Source organism: Rhinoderma darwinii, chromosome 2, assembly GCF_050947455.1.
Source record: "Rhinoderma darwinii isolate aRhiDar2 chromosome 2, aRhiDar2.hap1, whole genome shotgun sequence".
Lineage (NCBI taxonomy): Eukaryota > Metazoa > Chordata > Amphibia > Anura > Rhinodermatidae > Rhinoderma > Rhinoderma darwinii.
This window is the reverse complement of record NC_134688.1, coordinates 341,578,897-341,595,338: the sequence shown is the minus strand read 5'-3', so window position 1 is coordinate 341,595,338 and position 16,442 is coordinate 341,578,897. Positions and strand designations below refer to the sequence as shown.

General features: G+C 42.8%; 1 protein-coding gene across 1 annotated transcript in view; it reads right to left on the bottom strand.

Moving 5' to 3' along the window:
- Nucleotides 1–8,929, bottom strand: part of RAB7B (RAB7B, member RAS oncogene family) — a 47,641-nt gene extending 38,712 nt beyond the window's left edge. Inside the window, exons 1-2 of the mRNA XM_075850680.1 lie at nt 8,653–8,929; nt 375–431 (exon numbers count right to left, since the gene is read on the bottom strand). Coding sequence (XP_075706795.1) covers nt 375–427 — 53 coding nt within the window. The 5' untranslated portion in view covers nt 428–431; nt 8,653–8,929. The remainder of the gene's footprint in view (nt 1–374; nt 432–8,652) is intronic.
- Between the last annotated feature and the right edge of the window lie 7,513 nt (nt 8,930–16,442).

Below are 16,442 nucleotides of genomic sequence, written 5' to 3'. Positions count from 1 at the left end.
AAAATTAGAACTGGTTGGTTGTTATGGGCAAGTGCTTCCCTTTTCCTTTGCACCAGTTTTGATAAATCTACGCTAATGACTCTCATTGTGGTATCCTAGAGCATTAGAAATAGCTTTCTAATCATATTGTGTAATTTATGTACTGTAATGATAGCAATGAAATGGCTAAGCACTGGGCCAAGATCACACACAGTTTTGATGCAGTTGATGTGGCAGATTTTTGGGTCATTTTTTTTTAACCAAACAGAGAAGTAGACACAAAAGAAAAGAGATGCATCAGACTTTATATTTTTCATTCCTTGTGGATCTACTTCTGGCTTTGGCTCAAAAAACGACAACAAAAAAATTGTAAAATATACTTTTCTTGATCTTACCCCATAGGACCAATAATATTAATTTTCAGATCCACTCCCTGATCAGAATGCATGAAGCTGAAGGATGTAAAAGAGACAAATGTGTGTTAGTTACTTTGGTAGCGTTAACATTTATATTTACATTCAGTAATAGTATGGCATTTGTGTAATAGTATGGCATGGTGTTTCTGCTATTAACTGCACATAGCTAAAAGATAATTGACATTTCCCCAGCATTCCATTTTCATAATAGAGTTGTAAACTTTGTTATAAACGCAGGGGCGTAACTAGGAAAGGCTGGGCCCCATAGCAAACTTTTGACTGGGGCCCCCATTCCCCTGGGTATCACTCAACCCCCCTTGTAGATAGTGACTCCCTATAGATTCCGCCACACAGCGCCCCCTATAGATAGCACCATACAGCCCCCTGTTGATAACATCATACAGCCCCCCTGTAGATAACGTCATACAGCCCTCCCCCTGTAGATAACGTCATACAGTTTCCCTGTAGATAACGCTATACAGCCCTCTCCCTGTAGATAAAGCTATACAGCCCTCCCCTGTAGATAAAGCTATACAGCCCTCCCCCTGTAGATAACGCTATACAGCCCTCCCCCTGTAGATAAGGCTATACAGCCCTCCCCCTGTAGATAACGCTATACAGCCCTCCCCCTGTAGATAACGCTATACAGCCCTCTCCCTGTAGATAACGCTATACAGCCCTCCCCTGTAGATAATGCTATACAGCCCTCTCCCTGTAGATAACGCCATACAGCCCTCCCCCTGTAGATAATGCCATACAGCCCCCCCCTGTAGATTACGCTGTACAGCCCGCCCCCTGTAGATAATGCCATACAGCCCTCCCCCTGTAGATAACGCCATACAGCCCCCCATCCCCCTGTAGATAACGCCATACATCCCCCCTGTAGATAACGCCATACAGCCCTCTCCCTGTAGATAACGCTATAAAGCCCTCCCCTGTAGATAACGTCATACAGCCCTCCCCCTGTAGATAACGCAATACAGCCCTCCCCCTGTAGATAACGCCAGACAGCCCTCCCCCTGTAGATAACGCCAGACAGCCCTCCCCCTGTAGATAACGCCAGACAGCCCTCCCCCTGTAGATAATGCCAGACAGCCCCCCTGTAGATATCGCCATACAGCCCCCTGTAGATAACGCCATACAGCCCCCTGTAGATAATGTCATACAGCCCCCCCTGTAGATAATGCCATACAGCCCCCCTGTAGATAACGCCATACACCCCCCTGTAGATAACGCTAGACAGCCCCCCTGTAGATAACTCCAGACACCCCCCTGTAGATAAGGCCAGACAGCCCCCCCTGTAGATAACGCCAGATAGCCCCCCCTGTAGATAACACCATACAGCCCTAAACCCCCCCCCCCCCCCCCGTAGGTAACGCCATGCAGCACCCAACAAAAAACGACCTACAGTTTGTTCTACAAAAGACATGCAGCGATAAGGAGAACGGGGGACTGAAATTCCCCCCAAGTTCTCCATGACTAACCTCGGACTTCCGGCGTCTGCGCAGTTCAATAAAAATTAAAGGCGCGCTGGTCACGCATGCACACAAGCGCAACCGGTGAGCAAGTCATTTCTATGGAGCTGCTGACAGACCCAGGAAGTCCGAGGTTTATCAAAGAGAACTTCGGGGAACTTTCGGTCCCCTGTTCTCCTTATCGCTGGGCGTCCCAGCGATCACACATGTATCCCCTATCCTATTCCTCAGAATCATATTACAGTAGCAGCAGAGTGGATGAGATTCGTAAAAACGCTGTGTAAAAAAATCTGCCAAAAAAACATTCATAAATCGACCTGCGGTCCGCAGCATATCGATTTATACTTCAGAATCGAAGCTTTTCTGTTGCGGGTTTTCCAAATTGAATTCAAATGTTGCGATTTTAGCGCCGGGAAAACTGCGATTGCGTCACAGGAATTGTAAGTCACAAAATAAAAAAATGTTTGGGTTTAAAACGAATAAAAAGGTTTATACTTACCACCCGGGCGTTGTCATGGCTACGTTTTCTTCTCTTGTCCGTTCAGTTCTACCTCCTGGGATTATGTTTCATCCCATGTGACTGCTGCAGCCAATCAAAGGCTGCACCTGTCACATCATCCCAGGAGGGACTGCACGGACAACAAAGGAATGAATCGCAATGACAACGGAGAATGGGCTAAGTATAAACTTTTTTTTCAACCACTGTTTTCCAGGACAGATACGCTGTGTACTTTTACGCAGTATATCCACCCTGTGTGAACATGGCCTTACAGTAGAGATGGCAAACCGATTTCAACCTACTCAAAGATGCTTGGCAAAGCATTTAACATATCTCAGCCAAATTATAGCACTGTAGAATGAGTTACCTGCCCCCTGCAGCAAGCTTCCTTGAGGTAACAATAGGAGTAGGGGTTCCCCAGGAATAGAAAAAAAAAATTCAGGAGGAGCCCACAACTCATCAATACATTGGATTACTGCCCCACGGTACATTCGGCACACTGCAACGATTAAGGCTGGGTTCACACCTGCGCTGATGTGGTCAGTTGTTCTGCTCCGTCAGAGGAGCAGATTAAGGGAATGACAGAACCAACGGTTCCATTGCACAACGGATGCCGCCGGTTGCTGGCGTAACCGATTGACTTTAATGGGTTTCGTCGGCTTACCGTTGGGGTGTCGGTGATTTCAACGGACACAATAGCGCAGCATGCTAACGGAGCCTCCGACGCAGATGTGAACATTGCCTAACCTGTGAGTTTAAAATGAATGCAAATGAACAGATAACAGGCACAGATAGGGTAGCATAAACATGGCGACAAATTATCTTTATAGTATCCTTGTTTTGCTTTTTATTACTGCAGGTCCGTTTCTAGAGAATTTATATAACAGGGCAGCTATCCAGAGGGTCATCTTACAATCCTCATGCACATCTTTTTTAGTGACAAGTAGGAGCAAACCCCAGCACAAATGAGAAGGGAAACATTCCTTGATGAAATTTTGGGGAAAATGTCCCTACACCCTTATGCCAGGATAACTTCCTACTTTTTATTGAAAAAGATGTATGGGAGAGTGTAACCTTAGGCCAATTTCACACACATGGTTTAGTGTTTTTCGTGGTGTCTAAAACACTGCATCCAAATGATAGTTAAAAGTCTATAGTAGAATTTAAAAATGTCTACATACACAGCATTTTGGTTTGAGTCGTTTTGGTGGTCAGTGTCATTTTTTTCAAAATGCATTATGCTAAAAACATGGTGTTTTTTCAGGCATTTTTCTCCATTCCGTTTTAGTATAACTTCAAAAACGCCCAGAAAAATGCCTGTGCAAAAATACACAATTTCAAAAACGCCAGAAAAAAACGTACTTACATAGGATTAAAATAGACACAGATCCATCAAGTTCAACGCCTCTCAATAAATTATCCATCATTCATTGCTTGATTAGTTATAACCCTCAGGGTATGTTCACACGGCCTATTTACGGACGTAATTCGGACGTTTTTGCCCCGAAATACGTCTGAAAATAGCGCCTCAATAGCGCTGACAAACATCTGCCCATTGAAAGCAATGGGCAGACGTTTGTCTGTTCACACGAGGCGTATATTTATGCGCCGCTGTCAAATGACGGCGCGTAAATAGACGCCCGCGTAGAAGAAGTGACCTGTCACTTCTTTGGCCGTAATTGGAGCCGCTATTCATTGACTCCAATGAATAGCAGCGCTAATTACGGCCGTAATTGACGCGGCGTTCAAGCGCCTGCACATGCCGGTACGGCTGAAATTACGGGGATGTTTTCAGGCTGAAACATCCCCGTAATTTCAGCCGTTACGGACCCCCGCCGTGTGAACATACCCTCAATGTCATTCATCAGTAAATAATCATCTAGCCTTTTTTTTAAATTCTGACATAGTATCTGCCATTACTAGCTCTTGGGGTAGGGCATTCCATAGCTTGACCACTCTAACTGTAAAGAACCCTTTCCTATATTGATGTGTGAAACATCTTTCTTCCACATGCAATTAATGTCCCCTGTGTCTCTAGTTCTCCTATATCCTTTTTATAATGTGGAGCCCAAAACTGAACTCCATATTCATGATGTAAAAATTTTTTTTTATAAAACCTTAAAAAAGGTTTTATAAAAATTTTAAAATAGCCATTTTTTTCCTTTATTATTGAAACAAAATAAATAAAAAAATATATACATGATTGATATTGTTACATGCGTAACGACACGATCTATAAGATTCTCATGTTATTTATCTCGCACGATGAAAGAAGGTACCAATAAAAACTACAGATCACCTGGCAAAAAACAAGCCCCACACAGCTCCATCGAAGGAAAAATTAAAAATTTGGGGGTCTCAGAATATGGCAACACAGAAAAAAATATTATTTTAAAGTGCTTTTATTGTGGAGTGGTTTTTCGGACGGAATGTGCCGCAGGTTCTATGTCAGATACGCTGCGTAGGTTTATACAGCATATCCGACATGTGGGAACCCGACCTCACTCCAGGTTCTAAAACAGCTCCAAAACTAGTCTGTCTAAGAAGGACTTTACAATACTCTGTAGTTTCTTCTATAATCCTGTGGGACACAGCACTATAAGATATTACATTAAATTATGCTAAATGCACTCATCTCTGCTTTTTCTGTATATAATATCATTGACACTTATCAGAAGGTATTACCTGTACAGGTGATAGTTAAGATAATTAAAAGTAGAGGTATGACAATCACAGCAAAAAGCAACAAAATTGAAAAAAAATATTGTATGTTTAATATAGGATAAAGCTCACTTGTTGTTCTGTCTGGTCAAGTGGTTATGGAAGTTTAAAGCATATAAAGGAACATATAATGACTCACATAAACCTCAAACATTACATCATTTTCAAAATGAAAAAGTTCATTATAGGACAAGTCAGATGGTATATACTTTTTGCTGTAACTTTTTCTGATCTTATGGGAGAAACATCATTTGAAAATACAATCACACACATTTTCAAGATATTAAGGGTGTGTTTACATCAGCGTTGCTTTCTGTTGAGGTGGTTCCGTCTGAGCTTTCCGTAGGGGGAACCCCTCAATGGAAAGGCAAACGGAAACCTTAGCTTCCGTTTGCATCACCATTGATCTCAATGGTGATGGAAACTTTGCTAATGGATTCCGTTTGTCACCGTTGTGAAAGGGTTCCCTTGTTTTGACGGAATCAATAGCGCGGTCAACTGCAAACGGAAGCTAAGGTTTCAGTTTGCCTTCCCGTTGAGGGGTTCCCCCGATGGAAAGCTCAGATGGAACCCCTCAAGGGAAAGCAACGCTGATGTGAACAGGCCCTAATACAGCTAAAAAACAGGTGTATGAAAAACAAATAAGGAAAAGAAACGTGATATATTCACTGTTTTGGCAGAAAACATCATATATACTGTAGTAGCCATGCTGATATATGTACTCCTACACTACACCTATACAAAACCAATATGTCTAATGAACTAATAAATAAATGAATCAAAAAGTATGAAAAATATATAAACTTTATTGGTCCCCACTCAGAGAACAAAATACCCCCCTACAATAATTAGACAGACATAGTACAAATACAATTAAAAAGAACATGAGTAAAAACGGTCCCAGGAGAATAGGGGTCACACCAGACATGTGCCACAATCACTATAGAGATAGTAACCCGTTAGTGACCGCCAATACGCCTTTTTACATCAGTCACTAACGGGCTTTATTCTGATGCATATGCCAGAGGCAGCTGAGGGCTGGGGGCGTCCCTGCTCTGCCGTGTGAGATCGATATTAGTATCGATCTCACCCGTTTAACCCCTCAGATGCGGTGCACAATAGCGTGCACCGCATCGGAGTGGATTTGGAGAGAGGGAGCACTCTCGCCGAGTGTCTGTGTCTCCAATGGCAGCCGGGGGCCTAATAAAGGCCCCCAGGTCTGTCTGTGGTGAATGCCTGCTAGATCATGCCGGAGGCATGACCTAGCAGACGCCTGTCCGTTTTAAACGGACAGGTAGTAATACACTGCAATACAAAAGTATTGCAGTGTATTATAATAGCGATGGGAGAATCGTATATCAAAGTCCCCTAGTGGGACTAGTAAAAAAGTAAAAAAAAAGTTTCATAAAGTTAATTAAAAAAAAAATGTGAAAAAAAAAATGAAAAACCCACTTTTTCCCCTTACAAAATGCTTTACTATTAAAAAAGCAAAACAAAGTAAAAAAGTTACACATATTTGGTATCGCCGCGTCCGTAACGACCCCGACTATAAATCTATTACATTATTTAAGCTGTTTTCTGTGAATCCTGACTTAAAAAAAATTTGATTAAGAAGTGATCAAAAAGTCGCATCTACTCCAAAATGGTACCAATAAAAACGACAAGTCTTCCCACAAAAAAAAAGCCCTCATACAACGGCATCGGCGGAACAATAAAAAAGTTATGGCTCTTCAAATATGGAGACACAAAAACAAATAATTTTGAAAAAAAAGCGTTTTTACTGTGTAAAAGTAGTAAAACATAAAAAAACTATACAAATTTCGTATCGTTGCAATCGTAACAACCCGCTGAATAAAGTTATTGTGTTATTTATATCAGACTGTAAACGGCATAGATTTAAGACGTGATAAAGAGTGGCGAAATTTCAGGTTTTTTTCTATTCCCCCCCAAAAAAAAGTTAATAAAAGTTAATCAATAAATAATATATAGTTACATAGTTACATAGTTACATAGTTAGTACGGCTGAAAAAAGACACATGTCCATCAAGTTCAACCAATAGTACCACAAAATGGTGCTATTAAAAAATACAACTTGTCCCGCAAAAAACAAGACCTTATACAGCTATGTCGACGCAAAAATAGAAAGGTTATAGCTCTTGGAAAGCGACGATGGAAAAACGTAAAAAATGGCTTGGTCATTAAGGTTTAAAATAGGCTGGTCATTAAGGGGTTAAGTAAACCCATCAAAGGCAGGAGCAGCCTAGGACTATCCTCCCTATTGTACCATAGTATACAAAGGTGAAGTGGCCAACAGTACAAAAATACAAAAGTAATAACGTTCCCTGAATAGGTTAGTTACCTGTGGTGGATATGATGGCAAAAAAGCGTATTCCCCTGAGGACTACACCTATAGTCTGTGCGGCATCTCGTGGGTTATAGACCCCTGTTGTGTCAGTGACACAAGCTGCACAACCATAAGGGGTGCTGAGATTACAGTCGCACCTGGGCCCCGGAACCTGAGGGGCTCAAAAAATCACTGCTAGATATGATGAGACAAGTGTTATAAATAACAGGGGGGATGTTACAGATGTTGGGGTGAGAACCAGAAGCTTCAAGATTTGTGTTTGAGCAGAGGTCCGACCATCGATGATTTGCTGAAAACGTTTGTTTGTTTTTCAGATAAATGAAGCAGAATCAATTTGATAATGTAATAACTGTGTACATATGATCAAATATAAATATGCAGTTTCATAACTTTAGATTTAAAGGCTATGTACACCTTCGAAAGCGATTTTTATGTCTCTTTTTCAATATAAATATCTATCAGTGTGTTTGGTGCAACTTTCTAATTCATTTTTATTAAAAATTATTTTTACGTTTTGAGATACAACTGCTTTGTATTGTATAAATGGAGCAGCTGTACCTTGCACTAAGACCTGAATCTGTCAGGTCCGCAGGACTAACGGGTTTAGTGTCAGTGGGTCCTGCATGTCAGATCCACCTGTAATCGATCACATCTAAGTAATGAACTTAAATCTGTTCGGTAACAACACGATGCTGCGTGTCAGAGACATGCAGGACCCGCTGTCACTGAACCCGTCAGTTCAGCACAAGATAAAGCTGCTTTGTACACAGGATACAAAGCAGCTGTATCTCAAAAAGTAAAAATATTTTGTAATAAAATCTATGTAGAAAGTTGCACCAAACACACTGATACACATTTTTTTTTTTTAATCACTTTTTTAAGGTGTACATAGCCTTTAAAAACCTCAAAAGTGTCATTTCTTCCCTATATTTCATTTACCCTTTTCTTTCCTGGAAAACTGATAAGGTTTTCACTGAGATTCCTGAGATTTCATAGCAAATAGTACAGGACTGAGAAGAAAAAGTGGTAACAGCTAGACTCTATTTTAAATTTTTCTACAAATTCCATATGATATCACAAAATCATAGTATCAATCCTGTATACACCCTTGAAATACTAAGTAACTTACTTGCTGTTTTCTTACCTTCAGGTGCAAAGTATTTTTCATAAAGCATGTAGTGTGGCCCGGTTACTCACCAAAAGCTGTTCACTTTACTTTTTCGGGCTTGAGTAGAAGGAATGAGGAAATTCTTCAAGTCAGTAAAGTCATCAAAGATCTTGGCTGTCAGAGGACTCCACGTCACTCGTTTTCTGCAGTACAATGGAGGGTGAAGCTGTTCTGCATTTTGTATTATGAGTTCAGTTATAGCAGCTGCCTGCTTCCCTTTGTGAACCCCATTGTGCCTCTCCTTTTTCTTTTCTTTTAACCAGTGTGTCACTCCTTTCCTCCCTCCCTTCCTATAAAGAGGATGTCCAATACTGACAGCAGCGCAGGACTGTTCTCTCCACTTTTACCACAACACAAGGGAGGAGCAGAGTCTGTGTCAGCAACTATTACATGTGATCATAAAGCAGTAAAATGTGCACAGCCCTGGGCCAAAGGATGGTCCATGCTGCAATCCTACACTATTTCTACTTGACAGGGTGACAAGTTCTCCGGCTAAACAAGGAGGCCCTTCTATCTAGCTGCTATATATATATATGGATAGATATATAGCTATATATACTGGGGTTCTGTCTAACAGAGCTGTATGTATTCTGTTTTAATATAAGCCGTAACAAGCGCATTTTTATTAGTAAATATGGCACGACATTGTCTCTACATGTCTGCCCCCGCCCTCCGGCTGGACCCTCTGCAACTCCTGTCACCACATACACTATCTATAGGGTCTTACTCAAAGAAATGTCTATATCACCTAAACTCAGAGTAACAATATACAATAGGCCGGATGACCACATAACTGCTAGCAACAGTGGCTGGACTGACCACTCTCCCTCTGGATACACCACCTGCAGAAAACAGCAAATAGCCCATTTAAAGGTACAGTGCACATATATATGTTTGACAATGCCACAGAGGGCCCAAAAAACAGCAAATAAGGTGTAACATTCCCTTTAAACTTTGTCCATTTATCCCCCAAGAAAATGATTACCAAACTTTGGCAACTGCTGTAACTTCTGATTTACTTATGAATTAATGTTATGTTTTGGGTTGAAGTCTTCTTTAATTCACGGTCGAAGATATATAAGAAATTTAAAGAGTAAGGCTGGCCATAGATTTCAAATAGCTGTTGGCCGAATAATTGCCCGGCAAACATTTATTCCTCTCGACTCCCCCATACACTTGTACATTCTACTGAAAACGAGCGTTTTCAAAAGGGAGAAGGTGTAAAGTCACTTGCAGACTCATCTGGCAGCGGCTTATCACCTTGCAAACAAAAGGATCGGGAATGTTAGAATCCAACATGCCCAACCCTGGTCTCCCCTACATCTGTCGTCGTTGGAGGGTAGGGACACCGTCATATACATTATACATACTGCCATATATCTAATGTGTGTGGCCACCTTAACAGTTTGGAAATAGAGATTGGATAAATCAATCAATTAATCAGAAATCCAATGTAATGAAGTGTTTGGGACCCTATAATCAAAAAATGATTGGTCCATCTTTTCCTCTCTGGATCTATACCATTGGTTTCCCCGTCCTGTCTCCTCTCTTCTACCTCCTTAGCAATCATCAGCCCTGATGTCGTAAATTTACCCTCTTTCTTTGTCCCTCTAGCACTAATGGACGCAAGGTCTGTCTCCCATTTACAGATATATGAGTGGGAGGTGTATGGGTTGGGACATGATGGCGGAATGTGAAAGGAATTGTCACAGTACATTCTTTTGAATGTAGTAAACTGTGAGAGTGGGTAATAATAGGTTGCTACGTTGGTAATACAGTGCTTTAGGAATAAGTATTAGAAAATCTCAGAGATAGGGATATCAGGTTGAGTTTACAAATACAAAAATATGTATATTATACACAGTCGAGTCACATTATTATGACTACCAGCTAATACCCTCAGTAACCGTCGTGTGCAGCAGCTAGACGGGCTGGGAGGGACTCAATAAGGTGCTGGTGGGTTGTCTCAGGCATCTGGAGCCATGCTGACTGCAGTGCATCACACATTTGCTGGAGGGTGCATGGGGCGGATCCATAGAGCGAACAAGACTATCGAGGTGGTCCCACAGATGCTGAATTGGGTTCAAGTCTGGCGAATTAGGGGGCCAGGGAAGTACTTGGAAGCCTTGGTCGTGCTTTTCCAACCACTGTCGGAAATTTCCAGCCATGTGACATGTGGCAATGTCTTGCTGGAAGATTCCATCTGCCCCAGGGTAGACAAACAGAATGTATGGGTGGACGTGATCTGCAACAATGGATTCATACACAAATCGGTACAGAGTGCCTTCCTCATGGATGAGTGGGCCCAGAGAATGCCATGAAAAGATTCCCCAGACCATAATGCTGCCGCCACCAGCTTGTGTTCTTCCAGCAATGGTTGCAGGGTGTTTGTTCACTGATGTTTCTCGTCTGACACGCCAACGTCCATCCGGTCGATGAAGCAGAAAACGTGACTCATCGGAGAAGGCAACCCTTTGCCAATCATCGGTGGTCGAAATCCAATACTGCCATGCAAATTGAAGCCTTTTTTTTCTATGCACCTTTGTTAGCATAGGAGCAGTGACCATCCCTCTGCTTCGGAGCCCCATACGCAGTGGGGTTCGCTGAACTGTTCTTTTAGACATATGTCTGGTAGCCCCCTAGTTGATTTTCACAGTGAGCTGATCCACTGTAGCGTGTCCATTCGGCCTTCGCGCACCTTCGTAGCCAACGTTCACCTCTGACCTCAATGGCACATGGTGCTCCTCAGCTTCCACTTCTGTTATTCCCAATGGTGGCATTTGTCCACTCATGTTACACTTTCACCACAGCAGCACGCAAACAATTCACAAACTGCGCTGGTTGAGAAATACTTCCACCCCTGGCCCGAAAGCCAACAATTATCCCTTTTTGCAACTCTTTTACCATAATTTTTTAGCTGTGCTGGAGATTTAGGTTATAATTGTGTGATTAAAAAAATAATTTCATACGTTTCAATGGGGCTGTTTCTGCAGCATGTGCATGGATTTCTGCAAACCCTATTCAGAGATTTCTGCAACAAATCTGCCATGTGTGAACATAGCCTTAGGTTAAAGTTATAATAATAATAATCTTTATTTATATAGCGGCAACATATTCCGCAGCACTTTACAATTCAGAGGGAACATGTTCAGACAATACCAGACATTATAAATAAATACCTATATAGAACCAGACCTAACAATAAACGTTATGGTAAACGTCCACACATATCAAGGAAAACAAGTAATAAATACCTATAACTGTATGTGAGGACAGATATATGCACCCCTAAGGGTAAAATATAAAACCCAGTACAACCAAAGAATTTGCAAAAATATATAATCCTTTATTACAATAAATACAAGAACATTTTGGCCATCAAGACCTAAAAACCACAAACAATTAAAATATACACAGTGGACAACATGGGATTTATTGACAAATGGCATATATACAATAAATCAAAAAATGCCAAACAAGAATCATACTGTCAGTCATGCCATAAATGTGTATACTCAAATGAATATATAGCAGAAGCCTGGAGCTGTATCTCCAGAAAGATATGCAAAGACTTAACAGTATAGTATAGACCCTGGTCAAAAAATGACATGCAAAAAAAGCTAAGTAGCCAACACTGAATAGTCAGTGTGAATATGTAGGTATAGAAACCAGAAAATCACCTAAAGTCATAATAAGTCCCAGAAGCCATACCAACCAATATATTGCATGCCAGATCAGTGTAAATGAATGTCCACAGCAGGAGCCCCGACGCGCGTTTCGCGGTAGCTTTTTCAAGGGGTACCAGACATTATATAGGGACAAAACTAATTTACAATTCAAACAAGAGGAGTGAGGACCCTGCTCGCAAGAGCTTACAATCTATGAGGAAATAGGGGAGAAATAAAATGTAAAAAGTGCTTGTTAAGTACAATGGTCCAGCCATCTTTTATACATATGGGGTAGTACAAATAAGGCTGCATGAGCCGGTCAGGCCAGTATCTGTGTATGACAGACATGAAGTGCATTAGGGTCCATGGAGTGTGGGGCATACTGTTGAATGAGGGGGTCGGATTGTGATGACTAATGTAAAAGGGGGGCCAGGAAAAGGGGTGAGATTAGGCAATGTTATAGGCCTGTCTAAAAAGATGTGTTTTCAGGGCACGCTTAAAACTGTGAATATTGGGAACTCATCTCATTGTCTGGGGTAGCGCATTCCAGAGGACTGGTGGAGCACGAGAATAATCTTGGAGACGGGAGTGGGAGGTTCGGATTATGGAGCATGTTAATCTAAGGTCGTTGGCAGAACGTAGAGCACGAGTAGGGTGGTAGACAGAGATGAGGGAGGAGATGTAAGGTGGTGCAGCACTGTGGAGATCTTGTGGGTGAGTAATAAATTTGAATTTAATTCGGAAGGGTATGGGCAACCAGTGCATTGGCATTGGTGTAGCGGATGGTCAGAAAGATGAGCCTGGCTGCTGCATTAAGGATAGATTGTAGAGGGGAGAGTTTAGCGAAGGGAAAGACCGATTAGTAATGAGTTACAGTAGTTAAGACAAGAGTGAATTAGAGCGACATTGAGAGTTTTGGCTGTTTCCACAGTAAGAAAAGGGCGAATTAGGCCTCATGCCCACTTCAGTCTTTTCCTTCAGGGTGCTATCCGTTTTTGTCACTGATAGCACCCTGAACCTATTCATTTCAATGGGCCCATGCACACTTCAGTTATTTAAACGGATCCGTTGTTCTGTTCCGTCAAAAGTAGAGCAGACATTTCACTCCAAAAATTAAAAAAAAACAAAAGCAAGCCAAGCAGAGTAATCTCAAACTGTTCTCTATGCTCTGAAAGCTACAGAAAACAGCACCAAAAACTTCTTGTAACCTTTCTATGGGTGTTTTCTGGGACATGTGACAAGTTCAAATTAAGTTTACCTTCCGTTTTTTAACCGGAATAACGGAAGCCAAACGGAAGCACAACGTCCGTGTAAAACGGAAACACGGAACGGACACACGGATCCGTCAAAAACGGCCTATAAAACGGTGATGGAAGTGTGCATGAGGCCTAATGGAGAAATTTTTGAGGTAAGAGTGACATGAGTGTGTACGTATGTGATTGAATGTGCGAAGTAAAGGAAAGATCTAAATCAAAAATAACCCCAAGAAAGCAGGCGTGCTGCCTAGGTTGCATACAAGTTAGGCTGGATTCACACGAGCGTTGCGTTTTTGCGCGCGTGAAAAACGCGGCGTTTCGGTTGCGTTGTAGTTGCGTGTGGCATCCGTTAGGGCTGCGTTATTGCGTTTTTTACACGCGTATGGCATGCGTTTTTTACGCGCGTCAAAACAACGGAGGGTGGAGTAATGGAGAGGGCAGCCTACAAAAAGACACATTCTCCAACACCTGCTTGATGTGAGCACATGTTCGCATCAAGTTTGCACCTTGCAAACTACTTTTGGTCGTGTAGGCTGTTTTTTGGGATTTTTGCAGGTATAAAATCAACACTATGCCCTTGACTCCGCTGGGCCGTGTGCTGATATCCTGGATGGTTTCTCGGAGATTTGGTGAGCGCCGACCCATGCTTCAGGAGGGAACCCGGAGAAGAGGGAGAATTTGGGTTCATCCACTTGTGGCCCAGCGCACCTCCAAAGGCCATTTTCATACTCTATATGATGACCTTCGCAGCCACTCCGAGAAATTTGGGTCGTTTTGCCGCATGTCTGTCGACTTTTAATATTCTGCTGAACCTGATTCGCACAGGAATAACCTACCAGGACACAAATATGCGGCGCTGCATTTCCCCCGAGGAGCGACTCCTTGTGACGTTGAGGTATGTGTGTTTTAAACAATTGCAGCTTACAGGATCGTGTGTGGTTGTCATGTCCTACATCACGTTTATTTGTGTGTGGTGTTTTTGCATCTCGCCCGTGTAGATTTCTTGCTACCGGAAACAGCTATCATTCGTTACATTTCGAATTCCTTCTTGGAGTGAGCACAATTTCGGCCATTGTGACAGGCACCCGTGTTGTGATGTGGCAGCGATTGAAGGCCACAGTGATTCCTCAGCCCACGACAGAGCACTGGCTTTCGATTTCTGAGGATTTTCTCACCACCACCCAATTTCCAAATTGTATTGGGGCCCTAGACGGCAAGCATATTCGGGTCAAGAAGCCCCCCCACTCAGGATCACGATTCTATAACTACAAAGTTTTTTTCAATCGTCTTGTTGGCCTTGTCCTACAGCAATTATTGTTTTACCATTGTACATAGAGGGTCCTATGGAAGCTCAGCTGATGCCCACATCTTTCGCACATCCAGGATGGGCCATCGTCTGATGTGCAATCTACTTTCCGTGCCGGCACCGAGCCTCCTGCCTGGCTCGCGAGGACCACCAGTCCCTTATGTAATCGTGGCAGATGAGGGTTTTGGACTCACAAGTCAAGTAATGCGCCCATTTGCTCGAAGAGGCTTGGATGACCGTCGGCGCATATTCAATTACCGGCTTAGCAGAGCACGCCGATGTGTGGAATGTGCATTTGGCATAATGTCCACCAAATGGCGTGTTTTTCTCACCACGATGCAACTGACGCCGCAAAATGTCACCCGTGTCATCAAAGCGTGTGTCGTGCTTCATAATTTTTGTCGCATACATGACGCCGGTTGTGATGCCGAATATATTAGGCAAAATGTTTCAACATCAACCATTGCGCAGCAAATTCCACTCGGAAGGGCTCAAACATCTGGGATTCGAGTACGCGACATATTTGCCCAATATTTTGATAGCCCCGATGGAGCTCTGCCATGGCAGGAGGATGTTCTGTGAAGGGCGTCCTAGTGTAGATTAGTGGCCCAATGTAGCATTTGTTCTTTTAATTTGTCGTTATTTGGGGAGGGGATATTTTGATTAGGGACTCGCAAGACATGAGGACCCTTGACGTGGGTTGCGAGCTTATATCTTTGGTGGTTTTTCTGTTTTTTTTTTAATGTCCTATAAACGAATTAGCATAGGAGGCACATTGCCTTAGCCCATGTTCACTAATCCCAAGCCAAAAGACATTTGGTCGGCATTTCTCACACCACTGCAATGCAGGCGAGCACAATATGAGGAATGGAGGAAAACCACCAAAGATACACTAATACCACAATCATGGCATGCAACAATCTTGGTACGTGGGCATAATGTTCGAACGTTACCTAAAAGAACCTTTTGGGGAACCTGGGTTCCAGCACATAGATGGAGGCAAACACATCAAATCTTACTTGCAAACAAAAAAACACTTTAATGTGTAATTTGGAACTGTAACTTTAAACAGAAACCAGCAGGCATCCAAAAATTGCAAACACACCAACATGATGCTAAATTTACCACCTCGGTCTTCTCTGTTTAGCTCACAACATCGAGCCCCCCATAATCTGCCTACACACAGCTACAAATCTTGAAACCTCTGTGATGGCGACTGATGGCTCTGCATTTCAGCACCACTATACTGTCCCTGGGCCTGCTGAGGATGTTCCTCAACAGCATAGTGGTGCTGATACAGTGGGTTTAACCCTGCCGGGGGGCCCTGGGCAAAGGGTTGCTGGGGTCTGCCGTAGGGGGCGAAAGGGCGGTCCCGAGGCACCACATGACCAGGTGACATAATGCTCACCATTGGCCGTTGGTACTGTGGCCGTGGAAAGGGGTTTGCAGGCTGGGAAGGGAGAGGTGCAGTAGAGGGCACCAAATCCTCAGGCAATCCACGCCATTGCTCTATTACCTAGAAGCACTGGCGTGGATTGTTAGGAGGAGTGGCGGAGTCAATAATAGCAAGGATGGAGCCTTGGACGCGC